Here is a 14,495-nt window from a genome sequence, read left to right on the forward strand (position 1 = left end):
CCTTCCAATACACCAAATCACCAATCGAGGAATCAAGTCTCACCTCATAATTTTGAATTTTCTTAAGAACACTTTGATCAAGGAATGGGGCAAAGATGTTCCAACGCCATCCATGCCCATCCTCCCACATCTCACCCACTGTCGAACCTGCCAATTCCATTGGAAGAGGTTGGGTAATGAGGTCTCTGAAGGGTTCATTAGTAGCCCACTTGTGATCCCAAAACAAATTTTTTCCACCATTGCCCACCGCAACTCTTAGACCTTCATTAAGCGTTTTCGAATTTTCTGTGATCCCACTCCACACATTAGAGCATCCCACCTTATGTTCAAACATATCCATATCGCAACGGCCCTTACAATACTTAGCTCTCAACACTCTAGACCATAAGGCATTAGGTTCCGAGAGAATTCTCCAACCAAGCTTTGTTAAGAAAGCCGCATTAGCCTGTTTAGCCGAGAAAATACCAATCCCACCTTTTTCAATGGGTCGTTGCAGCACCTCCCATGACAGCAAATGCACTCGTCTTTTCTCATCACTTCCACCCCAAATAAATCTACGGGTTTTTCTATCAATTTCTTCACAAGTTGATCTCGGAATCTTAGCCGATTGCATAGAATAAAGAGCCATGGTTGAGATGGAGGACTTAGCTAAAGTGATACGGCCCGCCAACGACAAATACTTTGATTTCCAACCCGACAATCGCCTATCTATTTTTTCACAGAGGTGGCTGAACGTCTCCTTTGTGACTCGACTTGTAAGCGTGGGCATACCGAGGTAAGTACCAAGATCAGGGGTAGCTTCCATACGCAAGGCTACATTTATCGCTTGTTGAGAATCATCATCCATATTTGCTGAAAAATAAACTCGTGATTTGGCAAAGCTTATTTTTTGACCAGAAGCTTGACAGAATCGGTCTAGGCATTTATGAATATTTTCTGCCTGTTCAATTGTAGCCTCAGCAAAAAGAATTATATCGTCGGCAAAAAACAAGTTCGATAAGGCTAGACCATCTCGACTGGCGTATATAGGCTTCCATTTACCTTGAATAATAGATTCCTCGATTACTTGGTAGAACCTCTCCATACACATTACAAAGAGGTATGGGGAAAGAGGGTCCCCTTGCCGTATACCTCGGCTTGGTTTGAAGCTTTTTGAGGGCTCACCGTTCCATAATACTTGCAAAGAAGCTGTGGAAATACACTCCATGATAACCTCAATCATAAAAATAGGGAGGTTCATTTGTACCATGGTATCCCTAATAAATGACCATCGCAATCTATCATATGCTTTCTCAAAGTCGATCTTGATTGCCATATACCCCTTTTTTCCTTGCTTCCGTCTCATCGTGTGAATTACTTCTTGCACAATGACAATGTTGTCCGTGATTTGGCGTCCCGGTACAAAACTAGCTTGAGTATTAGAGATTAAATGAGGCAGGACCGGTTTAAGTCTATTGACAATCACCTTGGTGACCACTTTATATGCCACATTGCATAGTCCAATGGGGCGAAAGTGAGACGCAAGCTCTGGATTATCGATTTTTGGTATCAATGTGATGTATGTTTCATTGAGGCGATCAGGGATACCCTTACCTTCTAGGATAGGCATAATTGTATCATACACCGTGTTAGCTACCACATCCTAATTTTTTTGGTAAAAAAGGGCTTGAAATCCATCCGGTCCCGGAGCTTTTAGGGAGCTCATTTCCTTTATCACAGCTTCAACTTCTAGTCTCGAATAAGGTCGAACCAGCCCACTCCAATCCTGGGTAGAAAGCTCCGGAAAAATGTCTTGGGGAATATCAAAAGAACTCGGCTCATTTTCTTCTGTGAACAGCTTGGCAAAGTATTGAACAATATGGTCTTGAATTTGCAATTTATCCTCCAACCAAACATCATTTTCATCTTTGATGGCAACAACCTTATTTTTCCACCTTCGTACTATGGTGCTTAAATGGAAAAATGTAGTATTTCTATCCCCATTTTTAAGCCAGTCAACCCGGGATTTTTGATACCAAATAATTTCTTCACGATCCAAAATCTCATCAAGATCCTTGTGCAAACGAGCTTCTAGTTTAATGAGACCTCTATCTGATCTCATCAAGTTTTCTTTGAACCCCTGCAATCCTTGCCATCAAATTTCTCTTTTGCTTGAACACATTTCCAAAGACATCCCTATTCCAACATTGAAGGTCTGTCGATAGCTTTGACAGAGAAGACATGAGTGTACCATTCGAATCCCATTTTTGAGATACAAACTCCTTGAAATTTTCATGCGTTAACCAAGTTGCTTGGAATCTGAATGGACGGTGTAAGGCTTGTAAAGGTACAAAACCATTTGGTGAGATAAAAATTGGGCAATGATCAGAATGTATAGCAGGCAAATGTTTAACCTTGGCCTTATCGAATCGAAGAGCCCAATTGTCAGTACACAACGCTCTATCGAGCCTGCCACTTCTTCTCGTCTCTTCAGAATTGCCCCTGCTCCAAGTGTGGGCTGCTCCCATAAATTCAACCTCAATGAGATCCATTTCTTCCACCCAATCATTGAACAAACGCGACCTCCTAGTAGTCTCTCGACAGGATGAGTTCCTCTCCGAGGGGAACCTCGTATCATTAAAATCACCCGCAATGAGCCAAGGCTTATTGTGGGTTGTTGCAAAGTTTTTCAATTCTTGCCATAACTCTTGGCGTTGGGAAGGGTCCGGACTCGCATATACAGCAGTGAAGTACCAGGGGACAGCTCCTTGTCTAGAAATATCCATCGTGATATATTGTTTGTGTTTATGAATGGGATTGACAGTAACAACATCCGGTCGCCAATAAACCCAAATCCCACCACTAAAACCAACAACGTCTACTCTTGAGTGACCCGAATAGCCAACCATCGAGGCAATTTTTTCAGCTTGCGCACCACCCATGTGTGTCTCCACAAGAACAAAGACATTGGGTTTATTCTCTCGAATTAAATCCTTAAGGATAGATAAAAAATTGCGATTACCCGCACCTTGAACATTCCACACCAAGCACGTGATTGGTAAGGAATCTGGAGCTAAATTAGGTAGAGTATCTTCCATAGACATAGGTATCGATGGGAGAGTTGTCACATATGCTTGACTTATTAACCGCAACAAGCGTTGCGTTTCAACAGGTATACCCATCATCATTACCAGCTCCGGGGGGTCCGAAACCGGTGGCATCCAGGACTCTATCCTGATTTCCAGAGTGTGGATCAGGGGGTTCACCATCACCAAGTATGGCTTCTCCATTAATTGCCCCACACATAGTGTTTTGTCTGGAGGGATCACTAAACTTATCGGGGAAAGTTGAGGAGACATGAGTTTTGGCTATTTCTTGGCTATCGATGGCTTGAGTAGTACTTTCAATAGCTTCGAAGTGTCCTGGGTTGACTTGCAATGACTTCAAAGATACGCCTTGGTGGTCAAGAGAAGTAGTTTCCTTATTTTTGGCATGAATAACAGCAGAGGGGGAAAGGCTTCTTGGAATGTTAGGATTAATTTCCGAGAGAGGAGTGATAGAATCTTGGGAAAAAGATTTGCAAATATCCTTGCTTATCTTCGAATCAATCTTTTTTGAAAAAGATTTTTTCTTAATTGTCACTTTCGAATCCTTCCTAATTCCCACATCAATATTACCAACATCAAAATTTGCAAATTTATCTCCTAAACCTGCCTGTGAAGGGTCATCCAAGTTAACAATTTCCCTTAAATCACTCCCATTATTCTCTATTTCCATATTATCATGGTTATCTAATATGGAAAATCTAGAACCTCCCCCTTGAAATCCGCTACCTTCCTTAACCATCTCACCCTCCTTCTGAGTTCTCTGAGCATCACGCGCCACCCCATTACCACCCAAATTGAGTTTTTCAGCAGCTGGTGCACCCTTAGGTTGACGAGGAGCATACTTTCTAGTTGGTTTTTTCACCAACATCCATGAGCCAAAGTTCTCCAATTCCTCAGGCTTTCCTTGTTGATTAAACAGGGGATTTTCTTCAATTCGAACATGAGGATTATTCTCAAAAGCCTCATCTGGCTTACAGTCATCTTCAACATGTCCAAGTTTACCACATTTGAAACAAACCATACGAATTCCTTCATATTGGATTCTCCAAACCTTTCCCTTAAGCCAAAATTTCGAGAGTAAGGGTTTAGATAAATCAATTTCAACACTGATTCTTGTGAACTGTCCTCTTTCTGCTTGTGCTGTTGTTTTATCCACCCTTAACACCTTACCAACTTTCGACCCTATTTTGTTAAGGAAGTTGATATCGAAGTATTCAACTGGAAGATTGGGTATCCTAATCCATACAGTTAGAACCTTGATAGGTGCATCATCAGGAACAAAATTCGGGACCCATTTTCGAATCGTGAGATAATTATCATCCAACAACCATGGCCTTGAGTAAGAACATAATTGTAATCAGCCTCATTAGTGAATCTTGCAATATAAAAATTGCAGCCAATATCAGTCAGAGCCAATTCTCCACGAATGTTCCATTTCTTCTTTAACCTCCTCATCAGGCCCATGTAACCAAGATTTCCACTAAACATCTTGATAATTAGGGAAGTAGTCCATGGTTGTCTTAGTCTTTTTTTCTCCTCTTTCGAAAGGCTAATTACAGGGCACCTGCTGTCATTGAGGATTTCCTCCGGAGGTTCCTCATCATCCGAAATCTCATCATCCTCAATCTCCCTACCAATAGTCAAAGATTGATGCATCAGTTGAGTATTACCATATCCCTTCAGAAGATCTCTAAACGAGGGCTGGGATTTTGGTAATTCAGCAGGTTTGAACACACCATTAGGGCTATTTTCCATAGCCTTAGAATTGGCCCCTTGATGCAAATTCTCCACTTCCATCACATCATCATTGAAACCTTGGCTTCCACCAGAGTTTTGATGAATAATTTTTCTCTTAGGCTTCTTAGTAGAACGAGCAATTTGGTCATGTTCTTCATTTGATTTTCCATTTTCACCAGTTGCGGCCATCGAGAGCATTTTTTGTTAAGCTATGAAAAATAAAATTTGTTTTAATAATAGTTAATAGATAAGGAAAACTTTTATTCATTTCAAATGTAACTTTTGATCAAATTTTAGGAAATAATAGATGTTTTATGTACAGCTACTTTTTTAAAAATCATAATTTAAAATTTCTAACATAAAAAATAATTTTCTTTCAATCTTAATACTTTGATTCTTTTTTTTCTTTTCAAATTATTGTCTAAAATTATCTCCTTATTGGTCTAAACATTCAACAAGAATTTTTATTTTTATTTTCATTTGCTAAAAACCGGGTAGATTTTTTTTGGGAAGGATAATATTGAGTTGATTCACCTACTTTAATCATAAAGTTTGTGAAGTTCATTTCCTCATTTTTTTTAAGGAAAAGTTCATTTCCTCATAAAAAAGTGAAAAACCCTTTAATAGATATTTTTAGTTTTTTACCTCCTTCAAAAAAAAAAAAAAAAGCCACGTCATGTAGTTGGTTCCTATCACTAGAAAAGCATTTCTAACGGTCCGATCAAAATTTCAGATCCAAACAACAAAGTAAGTAAATACTTCGTAAACATCATCCCGTCAAAAATAAAAATAAAAATAAACATCATACAGAGTATAAATACAACTGTAGATTTATACAGATAAAATAACAATAAAAAAAAAAAAAACCCTTTTCTATTACACAAATCCAATCCTTCTTCAAAAACCCTATTTTATCTCTTTCTCTCTCCTTAATTTTAATTTTCCATTTTCATTTTCATTTTTCACTTCCAAGAAAATACCCAGAAAATTATACAAATACATAAAGAAAACCCCAATTTTCGGGGTCCCGAAAATCTCTCCTCTTTCTCATTCCTCTTCCATGGAGCAGCACCAGCAAGTTGGCGGCCTTCCGCCGCCGTTCGCCGTGAATTCCGCCGATGCTCAGCCTTCCGCCGTCGCAAACCCAACCCCAACTCAGCCCCAACTCCCCCCTCCAACTCACCCTTCTTACGCCGAGGTTTAATTTTTGTTCTAGATCCCAAATTAATTTTTATTTTTTTAATTTTTAATTTATGGGTTTTAATTAATTTTTATGGGTATTTAATTAATTTTTGTGGGTATTTAATTAATTTTAATGGGTAATTAATAATTTATGCAGATGATAACAGCAGCAATAATGTGGGACAGTTCACAAGGGAAAGCAGGAGGATCAAGCAAGAGAGCAATAGCAAAGTATATTGACCGAGTTTATACCAATCTTCCTCCAACTCACTCGGCCTTGTTGACTCACCATTTGAAGCGGTTGAAGAATTCTGGTCAACTCGTTATGATTAAGAATTCCTATCAACTTCCTGTTGTTGCTGCTGCTGCGGCTGCTGCTGCCTCTGCTTCTGCTGCTGCTGCTGCTGTTCCTCTTAGATCTGCACCACCTTCGCAATTGAATCCTCAGTCACAAGATTCGATGACTCCGAAAAAGAGACCGGGTCGCCCGCCAAAGGTTAAGCCTTTGGGCCAGCCCAGTCCAGTCCCTGTTGGCCCATCTCCGGCCCCTGCGGCTGGAGTTGGTAATGGGCCTTCAACTGGTAAAAGGCCTCGAGGTAGGCCGCCAAGGCAGCAGCAACAGCAGCAGCCGGCTGTTGCGGAGGTGCCGTTTGTTCAGCCTGTTTATGATGCTCCACCACCACCAGATGTTGGTTTGAATAATGGACAGTCTGTTAAGAGGCGGCCCGGCCGCCCTTTCAAGAATAAGCCGGTGCCGCAGCCGATTTATCAGGCACAAGCTGAATTCCAGCCTGCTAAGCAAGAATTGTCGATTGTTCCTGTGAATGGTACAGTTTCCGGGGTTCCTAAGAAGCGGCCAGGGCGACCGCCTAAGGCTAAGGGGGCTGCTGCCCCCGGAATTGCTGCTGTAGGGAGTGGTAAGCCTAGGGGCAGGCCTAAAAGGAGTGCATTAGCCCCTGTTGCGAAGCCGGTTGGGAAAAGGCCGCGTGGACGCCCGCCTAGGCAAGCGGGAGTGGCTCCTGGTAGCGGTGTTGCTGGTGGGAAGAGGCGCGGTAGGCCTCCTAGGGGGAGTGTCCCGAGTGTGGCCCCACCGAAACCGGCGAGGAAGTATTCTGGCAAGCCCCGTGGCAGGCCTAGGAAGGTAATAGTGCTGTGACCTTTTTTTCCCTCTTAAAGTTTGAGTTTGTTTGAATTTGAATTTTGGCACCTTTGAATTAATTGTCATGTTATATAATTTGAATGTTTAAATATGGATGTTGGAGGGGCATAATTGGAAATTAGTTTGTTGAGGAATATTGGAATAGTAAAGTGCTGATGTGTTCTGTTGAGTCCATTCATTGAGATTTGAGAAGAAAAAGAAAATTATTAGAGCTGAATACAAGTACTATGTTATCTTTATAAGATATTCTTGCCTTTCTTTGCTATAGTTATTATCAAATTTAAAGTCTTTATTTTGGGTTCTTGTTTGTTATTAAATGTAGATAAAATTGGATTTGTTTTCTAATTATCAACATTGTTGTTTGACTATCTTTATTTGTGGTTTTTGTCATATTATCTGAATACAAATTGAATTAGTTAATATTGCATGAAATTGTAAATATATTTAATTTATTGGGTAGGACTCCTTTAATAAATAAATTAATCATGAATTTTGAGTTGAGTTGAGTTGTGAAGGGGAGTCAACATTTTATATTTACATTACTCCCTCCATCCCTTAAAGATCGGCCCATTCTAGGGGTACAGCTTTGTAGTTATAGTTTTATAACTGTACAAGGCTTTCCTGAGAAATTTTTGGTTAGATGTTCTGCTGTGAGCATTTTTGTGGAAGCATACTCCAATGTAGTAATAGTCATAATCACCTGTCAATCTAAGTAGGTTGCAGTGGTGAGGCAGTGATATGTGTTTAGGCTATTGTAGAGGTTGCTCTAGGTTAGTGCATTACTGCATTAGAGCAGCAGATAAGCAGGCAATGGACTGACTAGTTATCTGAAATGTATCAGTTTCTATGTTACCATGGGGAGTAATATTGCTGCTAGTCTTTCTATATGACGATGATGGAAGGCTAACTTCATTATATACAAGCCCTGCCTTCTCCACCCCCACCCAGAAATTTCCCTTCTTATGCAACTGTTACTTCGCAATCATTTTTATTGGTACAAGAATACTATATTTGGGGGAAATTGAGAGCCATTTGAGTTCAGGTTTTGTCAGATTGCTGGCTTTGAATTTTTTTAAAATTTTTTTTTTTTATTTTTAATAGAGATGAATAGATGTTTATACAAACATATGAAGACAGTCCAACCATATTAATAGTATAACAGGAGAGTGAGGAGGCTGGTGGGTTGGGAGGTTAGTCTGAGAGGTATAATATGTAGCTAATTCTTTAACTCTTAAATCAAGATTCATTCTACTTCATGTTTTATTCTGGACGGGCATGCTAGTAAAATGGAGGGAGGTTTAATTTGTCAGCTTGGGTCTAAGTAGCTCCTCTATTCATGAAGATTGATTTGTAACTTTCATTACATTTTATCTTTCTATGTTCTGTAAACCTTTTGAGAGAATATTGGTTTCTTAGAAACCAGGATATTCTCCCTAACAAATTTGGGGATAAAAGGTCTGACCACTTTAATAAAGCCCAGTAAATGAACATTTGATGAACTTTTTGAAAGATGCATCTGTTTCTAAAAGTTCATAAGTTTTTGCTCATGGTGTGTCGGAGGATCCGACATGTGATACCCAGCATACAACAGTAATTCAAAGCTAGATAGATGGCAATTAAAGAGACAGTGTTGATGTCATAGGAATATGGTTATGAGAGTAGATAGTATGTAGGCACTTTCAATTTGACATCAAGTATCAATTCACTTGCAACATATTTCTGCTCTTGTATTACATGCTGCATGCTGGTGTGTTGTCGCTACTCTTCTAAAAGCTTTCTTGCTGTTTTACTAAAGCACTAATTTATTGCACAAATCTTATCTTGCTTAATGTGCATGTGAAGAATATCATGTGATCTTTTAAAATTTCTCATGCTGATTAATTTCAACTGTCAGAATGCTTCACCTGTGGGGAAGCAAACGTCTGAGCAAGTGGCAGCAAATGAAGAGTTGATGAAGAAGGTAGAAAACATGGTAAGTCATATGTGTATATTCATATTTTCTGTTTTATTTGGAACTGTCCCTTTTAAAAGTTGACCTATATGTTAAACCTTGTCTTTAATTTGATTGCAGCAAGCAACAATCAAAGATGCTGTAGGTGTGCTTAGGCCTTTTGTACCTAATGAGGGTGGAGCTGATGCATTGGCTGCATTGCAACAACTCGAACATCTGTCAACAATGAGTTTAACTGGATCTCCATCTCCAACTCCCGAAGAACCTCCAATGACAACTACATATGTGAATCCAACCGTTGAAGTCCAACCTGAAACAGAGAATATTACTGTATCAACTATGGTCCCACCTGTTGTACCATTTAGCATAGCTGAACCCACAATGAATGAAACGGCACCATTGTACGGACCACCTCCGACCATTGAAGCCCAACAGCCAGTTAGTTGGATACCGTCAAGTGAAGCACAATTGTGAGATGTAGGATAAAGTTTGTTGATTATGTTGATTATTAGGTCTAGTGCTTATTTAGAGAGGATGAAATTTGTAGAGGACTCAATTAGACGCTAATGTTATTTGTAAGAAAGTGTAATTGCATTATCATCATTCGGTATCGAATTTAGTCACCTTATCTGTATTACCAGTATCTTTTAACAGCTAAATTGTTCCTTCTGCTTTATAGCAATGAAGGTTTGAGTAGAAAAAACCACCCTTGAATACTGAGGAAGTCATCATAATTTCGATGTCAAAATCTAGTATGCAAATGATCAATTAGTAAAGCAAGTGATGATGTATGTGATGATATAATGCAGGTGAGCCCAGTCGAAGCCATTTGCAAGTATTAAGGTAATTCCTTTTCCTAATTTATGCGAAGTTGTGATGATGCATGACAAAAAGCTTTTCTGTGAGATTTACATGTTCTGTTGATTGCTGACTCATGCAGCTGCGCTTGGTGATCGTCAGCTACAGTTTTGATGGAGTTTCAGATCATGTTCTCGACGATGAATGTGATGTCCGAACCCATAAATTGTACTCTCTATGTACTTAGATAGCATGCTACATTCTTATTCGTAATTGTATGCTGTTTTTGCTTTCGCTTGTCTTCGTTCCTTGGTCCTGGTGTGTTATTCTTTACTTCTTTTTGGTTGGATTCAACACTTTCGCTGGTTGCTTTATAAGTTGCTTATTAGGGCCCATGGTTTTATGGAGTACTAGTATTGTTAATCCAAGTTTAATCATAGTTTTCAGTGGAGTTGTTCAGTTTGCTTTATTAAGTCTGTATCTCCATTTTTCGTTGACTTCTACTGAAAATGACATTCTTGAGTCTTGACATTAATAAATCAGTCAATGATAAATAAATACAAAGCTTTGTACATCACAACCATTGCAAATAAATGAACGGTTCAGATTTGTCTTTAAATTTAAACGATAGAAACTGAGAACATACACTGTACACACTTTGTTCTTCATTATCAATATAGAATACTCCATATTTGCTTTGGCTGTTTGGCACAACTTCAACCAAAACAAACATGGATCTTTTCTTAGCCACCTTTTACTTCATAACAACTGCTCTTTTCTTGTTTTTAGTACTTGTTCTTGCTATAATTTTGAAAGTATACTCCGGGAAGTCGATTAGCAATCCAATTTATCCTCCTGTGGAAGGGACAGTCTTCAATGAATTGTTTTACTTCAACACATTATATGACTATTTTACTGAAATTGCCAGAAAACATCCCACCTTTCGCATTCTAACTCCTGATCAGAGTGAAATTTACACAACAGATGTCAGAAACATCGAACATATTCTTAGAACAAAATTTGACAACTACACAAAAGGTGATCATGACAGAGATATACTTGGAGATCTGTTTGGGGAAGGAATCTTTGCTGTTGATGGAGATAAGTGGAGGCAGCAGAGGAAGCTGTCGAGTGTCGAGTTCTCAACCAGGGTCCTCAGAGATTTCAGTTGTGCTGTTTTCCGTAGAAGTGCTGCAAAACTTGTCAGGATTATTTCGCAGATATCAAAGGCAAATAACAATTTTGACATCCATGTAAGTGTTAAATAGCTAATATTGATTCTGATTAGATTGTTAAAAGGAATAGAATTGATGCCAATATTTATTTATGTTCAAAAATCCACTGTCTTCAGGTTGTGTTTTTGTTTATTATTATTACCACGAATAATAAGAGCTACAAAGGAGCTGTTATCTTCACCTGAATACAACCGAACTGCTTAATTATTGATTAAACCAATACTATGTGATCAAAGTTGTTTTAATGTCGAGTAAAATGGTTTTTACAAATTGAATGGCTTGATTTTCATTGACAGGTTTGTCGTTTTATATTGTATATAGTATCATTTTCCAAATTTTGAAAATTACTTTGAGCAATGATTTTCCATTTTATTATGCCTAGTAGAATAAGAGCTTTTGTAAAGATGCTGTAGTGATGTTGCAGTAGCATCAAATAAAAAACTCAGTTTTTCTTTGATTTAAAACAGATTGTATGCTTAAAGTAGTACGGTTTAGTTAGGATTAAAGTATATGATTCAGCAAGTTCATAACTTTATGTTTATAATACTTCAAAACACTGCAGGATATGTTAATGAGGTGTACCTTAGATTCTATATTCAAAGTTGGTTTTGGGGTTGACTTGAACTGCCTTGAAGGATCAAGCAAGGAAGGAATTGAATTTATGAAGGCCTTTGATGATGCTAATGCATTTGTGTACTGGCGATATGTTGATCCTTTTTGGAAGCTTAAGCGAGCCCTTAACATCAGTTCTGAGGCTATGCTTAAGAAAAACATCAAAGTCATTGACGCATTTGTAAATGGAGTAATCAGCACAAAGAAGAAACAACTGGCTGAACAACAAGATTCTGTCAGTATTCTTTACAGCAAATTAATAATGAAATATAGTCGAACATAATTTGAATGGGTTGTATAACGATATTGTTTTTGCTGCCATATTGCAGAATGTGAAGGAAGATATACTATATAGATTTCTAGAGGCAAGCAAGAAAGATCCGGATCAGATGACTGATCAATATCCGAGGGACATTATTCTGAACTTTATGATTGCTGGCAAAGATACAACTGCAAATACAATCTCATGGTTTCTTTACATGCTTTGTAAGAATCCATTAATACAGGAAAAGATTTTCCAAGAAGTGAATGATTATGTTGCTGGAACAGACAATGATTTCAATATCGATGACTTTGTGGATCAAATTAGTGATGATATACTAGAAAAGATGCATTATCTTCATGCTGCTCTTACAGAGACCCTGAGGCTTTATCCAGGAGTTCCAGTGGTAATTTCCATGCATCTCTTTTATGTATTGAAATTTGTCTTTGAATTTATTACTTCATCCGTTCCCAAATAATAGATCACATTTGATTAGGGTAATTTTTATTGTTATTACCTCCTTAACTATCCTTTTAGCATTTTGATTGTTGCATGTAGTTGTAGACTTATTTTGGAATTTTTTTAGGCTAATTATTAGTTAATTACTATGCTTCAGATAGTTGATCTGAAGTAGAAAAATTAGAAATCAGTGTATGGTGTTATGCTTTGTGAACTAATTTCTGATACACTCAACTTCTTTAGTTTGATGTCATGCAAACTTATCATAATGGCAGGATGGGAGGACAGCGCTTGAAGATGATGTACTTCCAGATGGTTACAAGGTTATGAAGGGAGAAACCGTAAACTACTTGGCCTATACTATGGGAAGGATGCCTTACATATGGGGAGATGATGCAGAGGAGTTTCGCCCTGAACGATGGCTTGATCAAAATGGAGTTTTCCAACAAGAATCACCCTTCAAATTCATAGCATTTCATGTAAGTGCTCTGATTTTATAACCTTCCATCCGGAACAAACACGCTGGTTGTTCAAATTGAATCAATAATGTGATAATTACAACCAAACAGAAGTTATAATTGCATATCTTGATTCTCTGATATGAGTATGGTAATATTATGTGAAAATTTTGATATTGGTAGGCGGGTCCACGGATTTGTCTGGGAAAAGACTTTGCTTACAGACAAATGAAGATTGTCTCCATTGCACTTCTTCGATTCTTTCGCTTTAAGTTGGGGGATGAGAGTCGAAAGGTTACTTATAGAACTATGCTTACACTTCACATTGATGGAGGTCTCCATGTTTGCGCTTTGCCAAGGACAGAAATTCGGTAATGCAAGGATTCTACTCATGGTCAGCAGTAGCTATACAACTGCATATCTGTTGAACAGAATAAAGAACAAATTTAGGACTTAAAAGAGTAGCTAGTCTTTTGGGGTTTTCTGCCCTTTTCTTCTGTAGTTTTATTTCCTACAATCCTCTTACTCGTACCTTTTGAATGTTATTATACCCCCCTTTCGGATAATAATAGGAACGTGTACTATTTAAGGATGTTTGGTCACCTTTGCTACAAGCTTTTGCTCTAATCATCAGAATGTACTCCAGTAAGTCAGATTTGTTATCTGAAATATCCACCAGTAGCCAACTGTTGTACTTCAACACATTGTATGATCAACAAACTGAGACTGCCAGAAAGCATCCTACTTTTCGGCTGTTAGCTCCTGACCACAATTAATTTTATACAACTGATGTCAGAAACATAGAACACATTCTGAAAACAAGTTTTGACAAGTATACAAGAGATCTGTTTGGGGAAGGAACCTTTGCTGTTGATGGAGATTGGTGGAGGCAGCAGAGGAAGCTTTCGAGCTCTGAAGTCTGAGGTCTAACCTGGTCTTCCGAGATTTCAGCTGTGCTGCATTCAGGAGAAGTGCTGCAAAACTCGTCAGGATTGTTTTGCATATTTTTAAGGCAAATGACATCTTTGACATTCATGTAAGTGTTGATTAATCACTAAATTAATCAATATTAAAAAAGTTTGAGCAATAGCTCAAAACAAGCTCCATTTAATCAATATCCAACTTATGCACATTTACATGTCTAAGTTCCATCAACTTATCTGTGAATAAGGGGTGCTTTTATGGAGCATATGAAGTATCACCTACAAGGCTACTATACATTGATTCACAGCTATTATTGAGCATAGGGAGTGTTAGATACATGTATTTTCAATTTTAGTAAAGATAATACAATAAAAAGACGTAAAGTAAAAAATACTCGTAGAATAGATGATGCAGATAAACAAATTTTATTCATGTTGGATAGATACAACTATGTATGACTCTTTGATACTTGTAACACATATAATAGGATGAAGTAGAAGCTTTGTGCCCAAAAAAAGCAACCCAAAACACAAAATTAGAAACGCTCTCTCTCTCCCCCCCAAAAAAAAACCCAACCGTCTTCTCAAAATCGCTCCGGCAATGAGGCTCGCCGGCGGGTGTGCGGCTCACCG

The 14,495-nt window shown here is 38.3% G+C and overlaps 2 protein-coding genes across 2 annotated transcripts; both read left to right on the forward strand.

Moving 5' to 3' along the window:
• The first annotated feature begins 5,684 nt into the window (after positions 1 to 5,684).
• On the forward strand, positions 5,685 to 10,359 carry LOC145639503 (uncharacterized). Its single transcript, XM_081690759.1, has 5 exons — positions 5,685 to 6,021; positions 6,163 to 7,146; positions 9,059 to 9,136; positions 9,236 to 9,958; positions 10,056 to 10,359. The coding sequence occupies exons 1-4, from the start codon at positions 5,884 to 5,886 to the stop codon at positions 9,587 to 9,589; spliced, it is 1,554 nt and encodes a 517-aa protein (XP_081546885.1). The 5' UTR covers positions 5,685 to 5,883; the 3' UTR covers positions 9,590 to 9,958; positions 10,056 to 10,359.
• A 201-nt stretch (positions 10,360 to 10,560) lies between these two features.
• On the forward strand, positions 10,561 to 13,925 carry LOC145638503 (cytochrome P450 704C1-like). The gene is made up of 5 exons (XM_081689480.1): positions 10,561 to 11,166; positions 11,711 to 11,995; positions 12,090 to 12,428; positions 12,757 to 12,960; positions 13,123 to 13,925. The coding sequence occupies exons 1-5, from the start codon at positions 10,645 to 10,647 to the stop codon at positions 13,312 to 13,314; spliced, it is 1,542 nt and encodes a 513-aa protein (XP_081545606.1). The 5' UTR covers positions 10,561 to 10,644; the 3' UTR covers positions 13,315 to 13,925.
• The last annotated feature ends 570 nt before the right edge of the window (positions 13,926 to 14,495 follow it).

The sequence above is a fragment of the Chenopodium album genome, chromosome 7 (assembly GCF_948465745.1).
Source record: "Chenopodium album chromosome 7, dcCheAlbu1.1, whole genome shotgun sequence".
NCBI classification, from domain to species: domain Eukaryota; kingdom Viridiplantae; phylum Streptophyta; class Magnoliopsida; order Caryophyllales; family Amaranthaceae; genus Chenopodium; species Chenopodium album.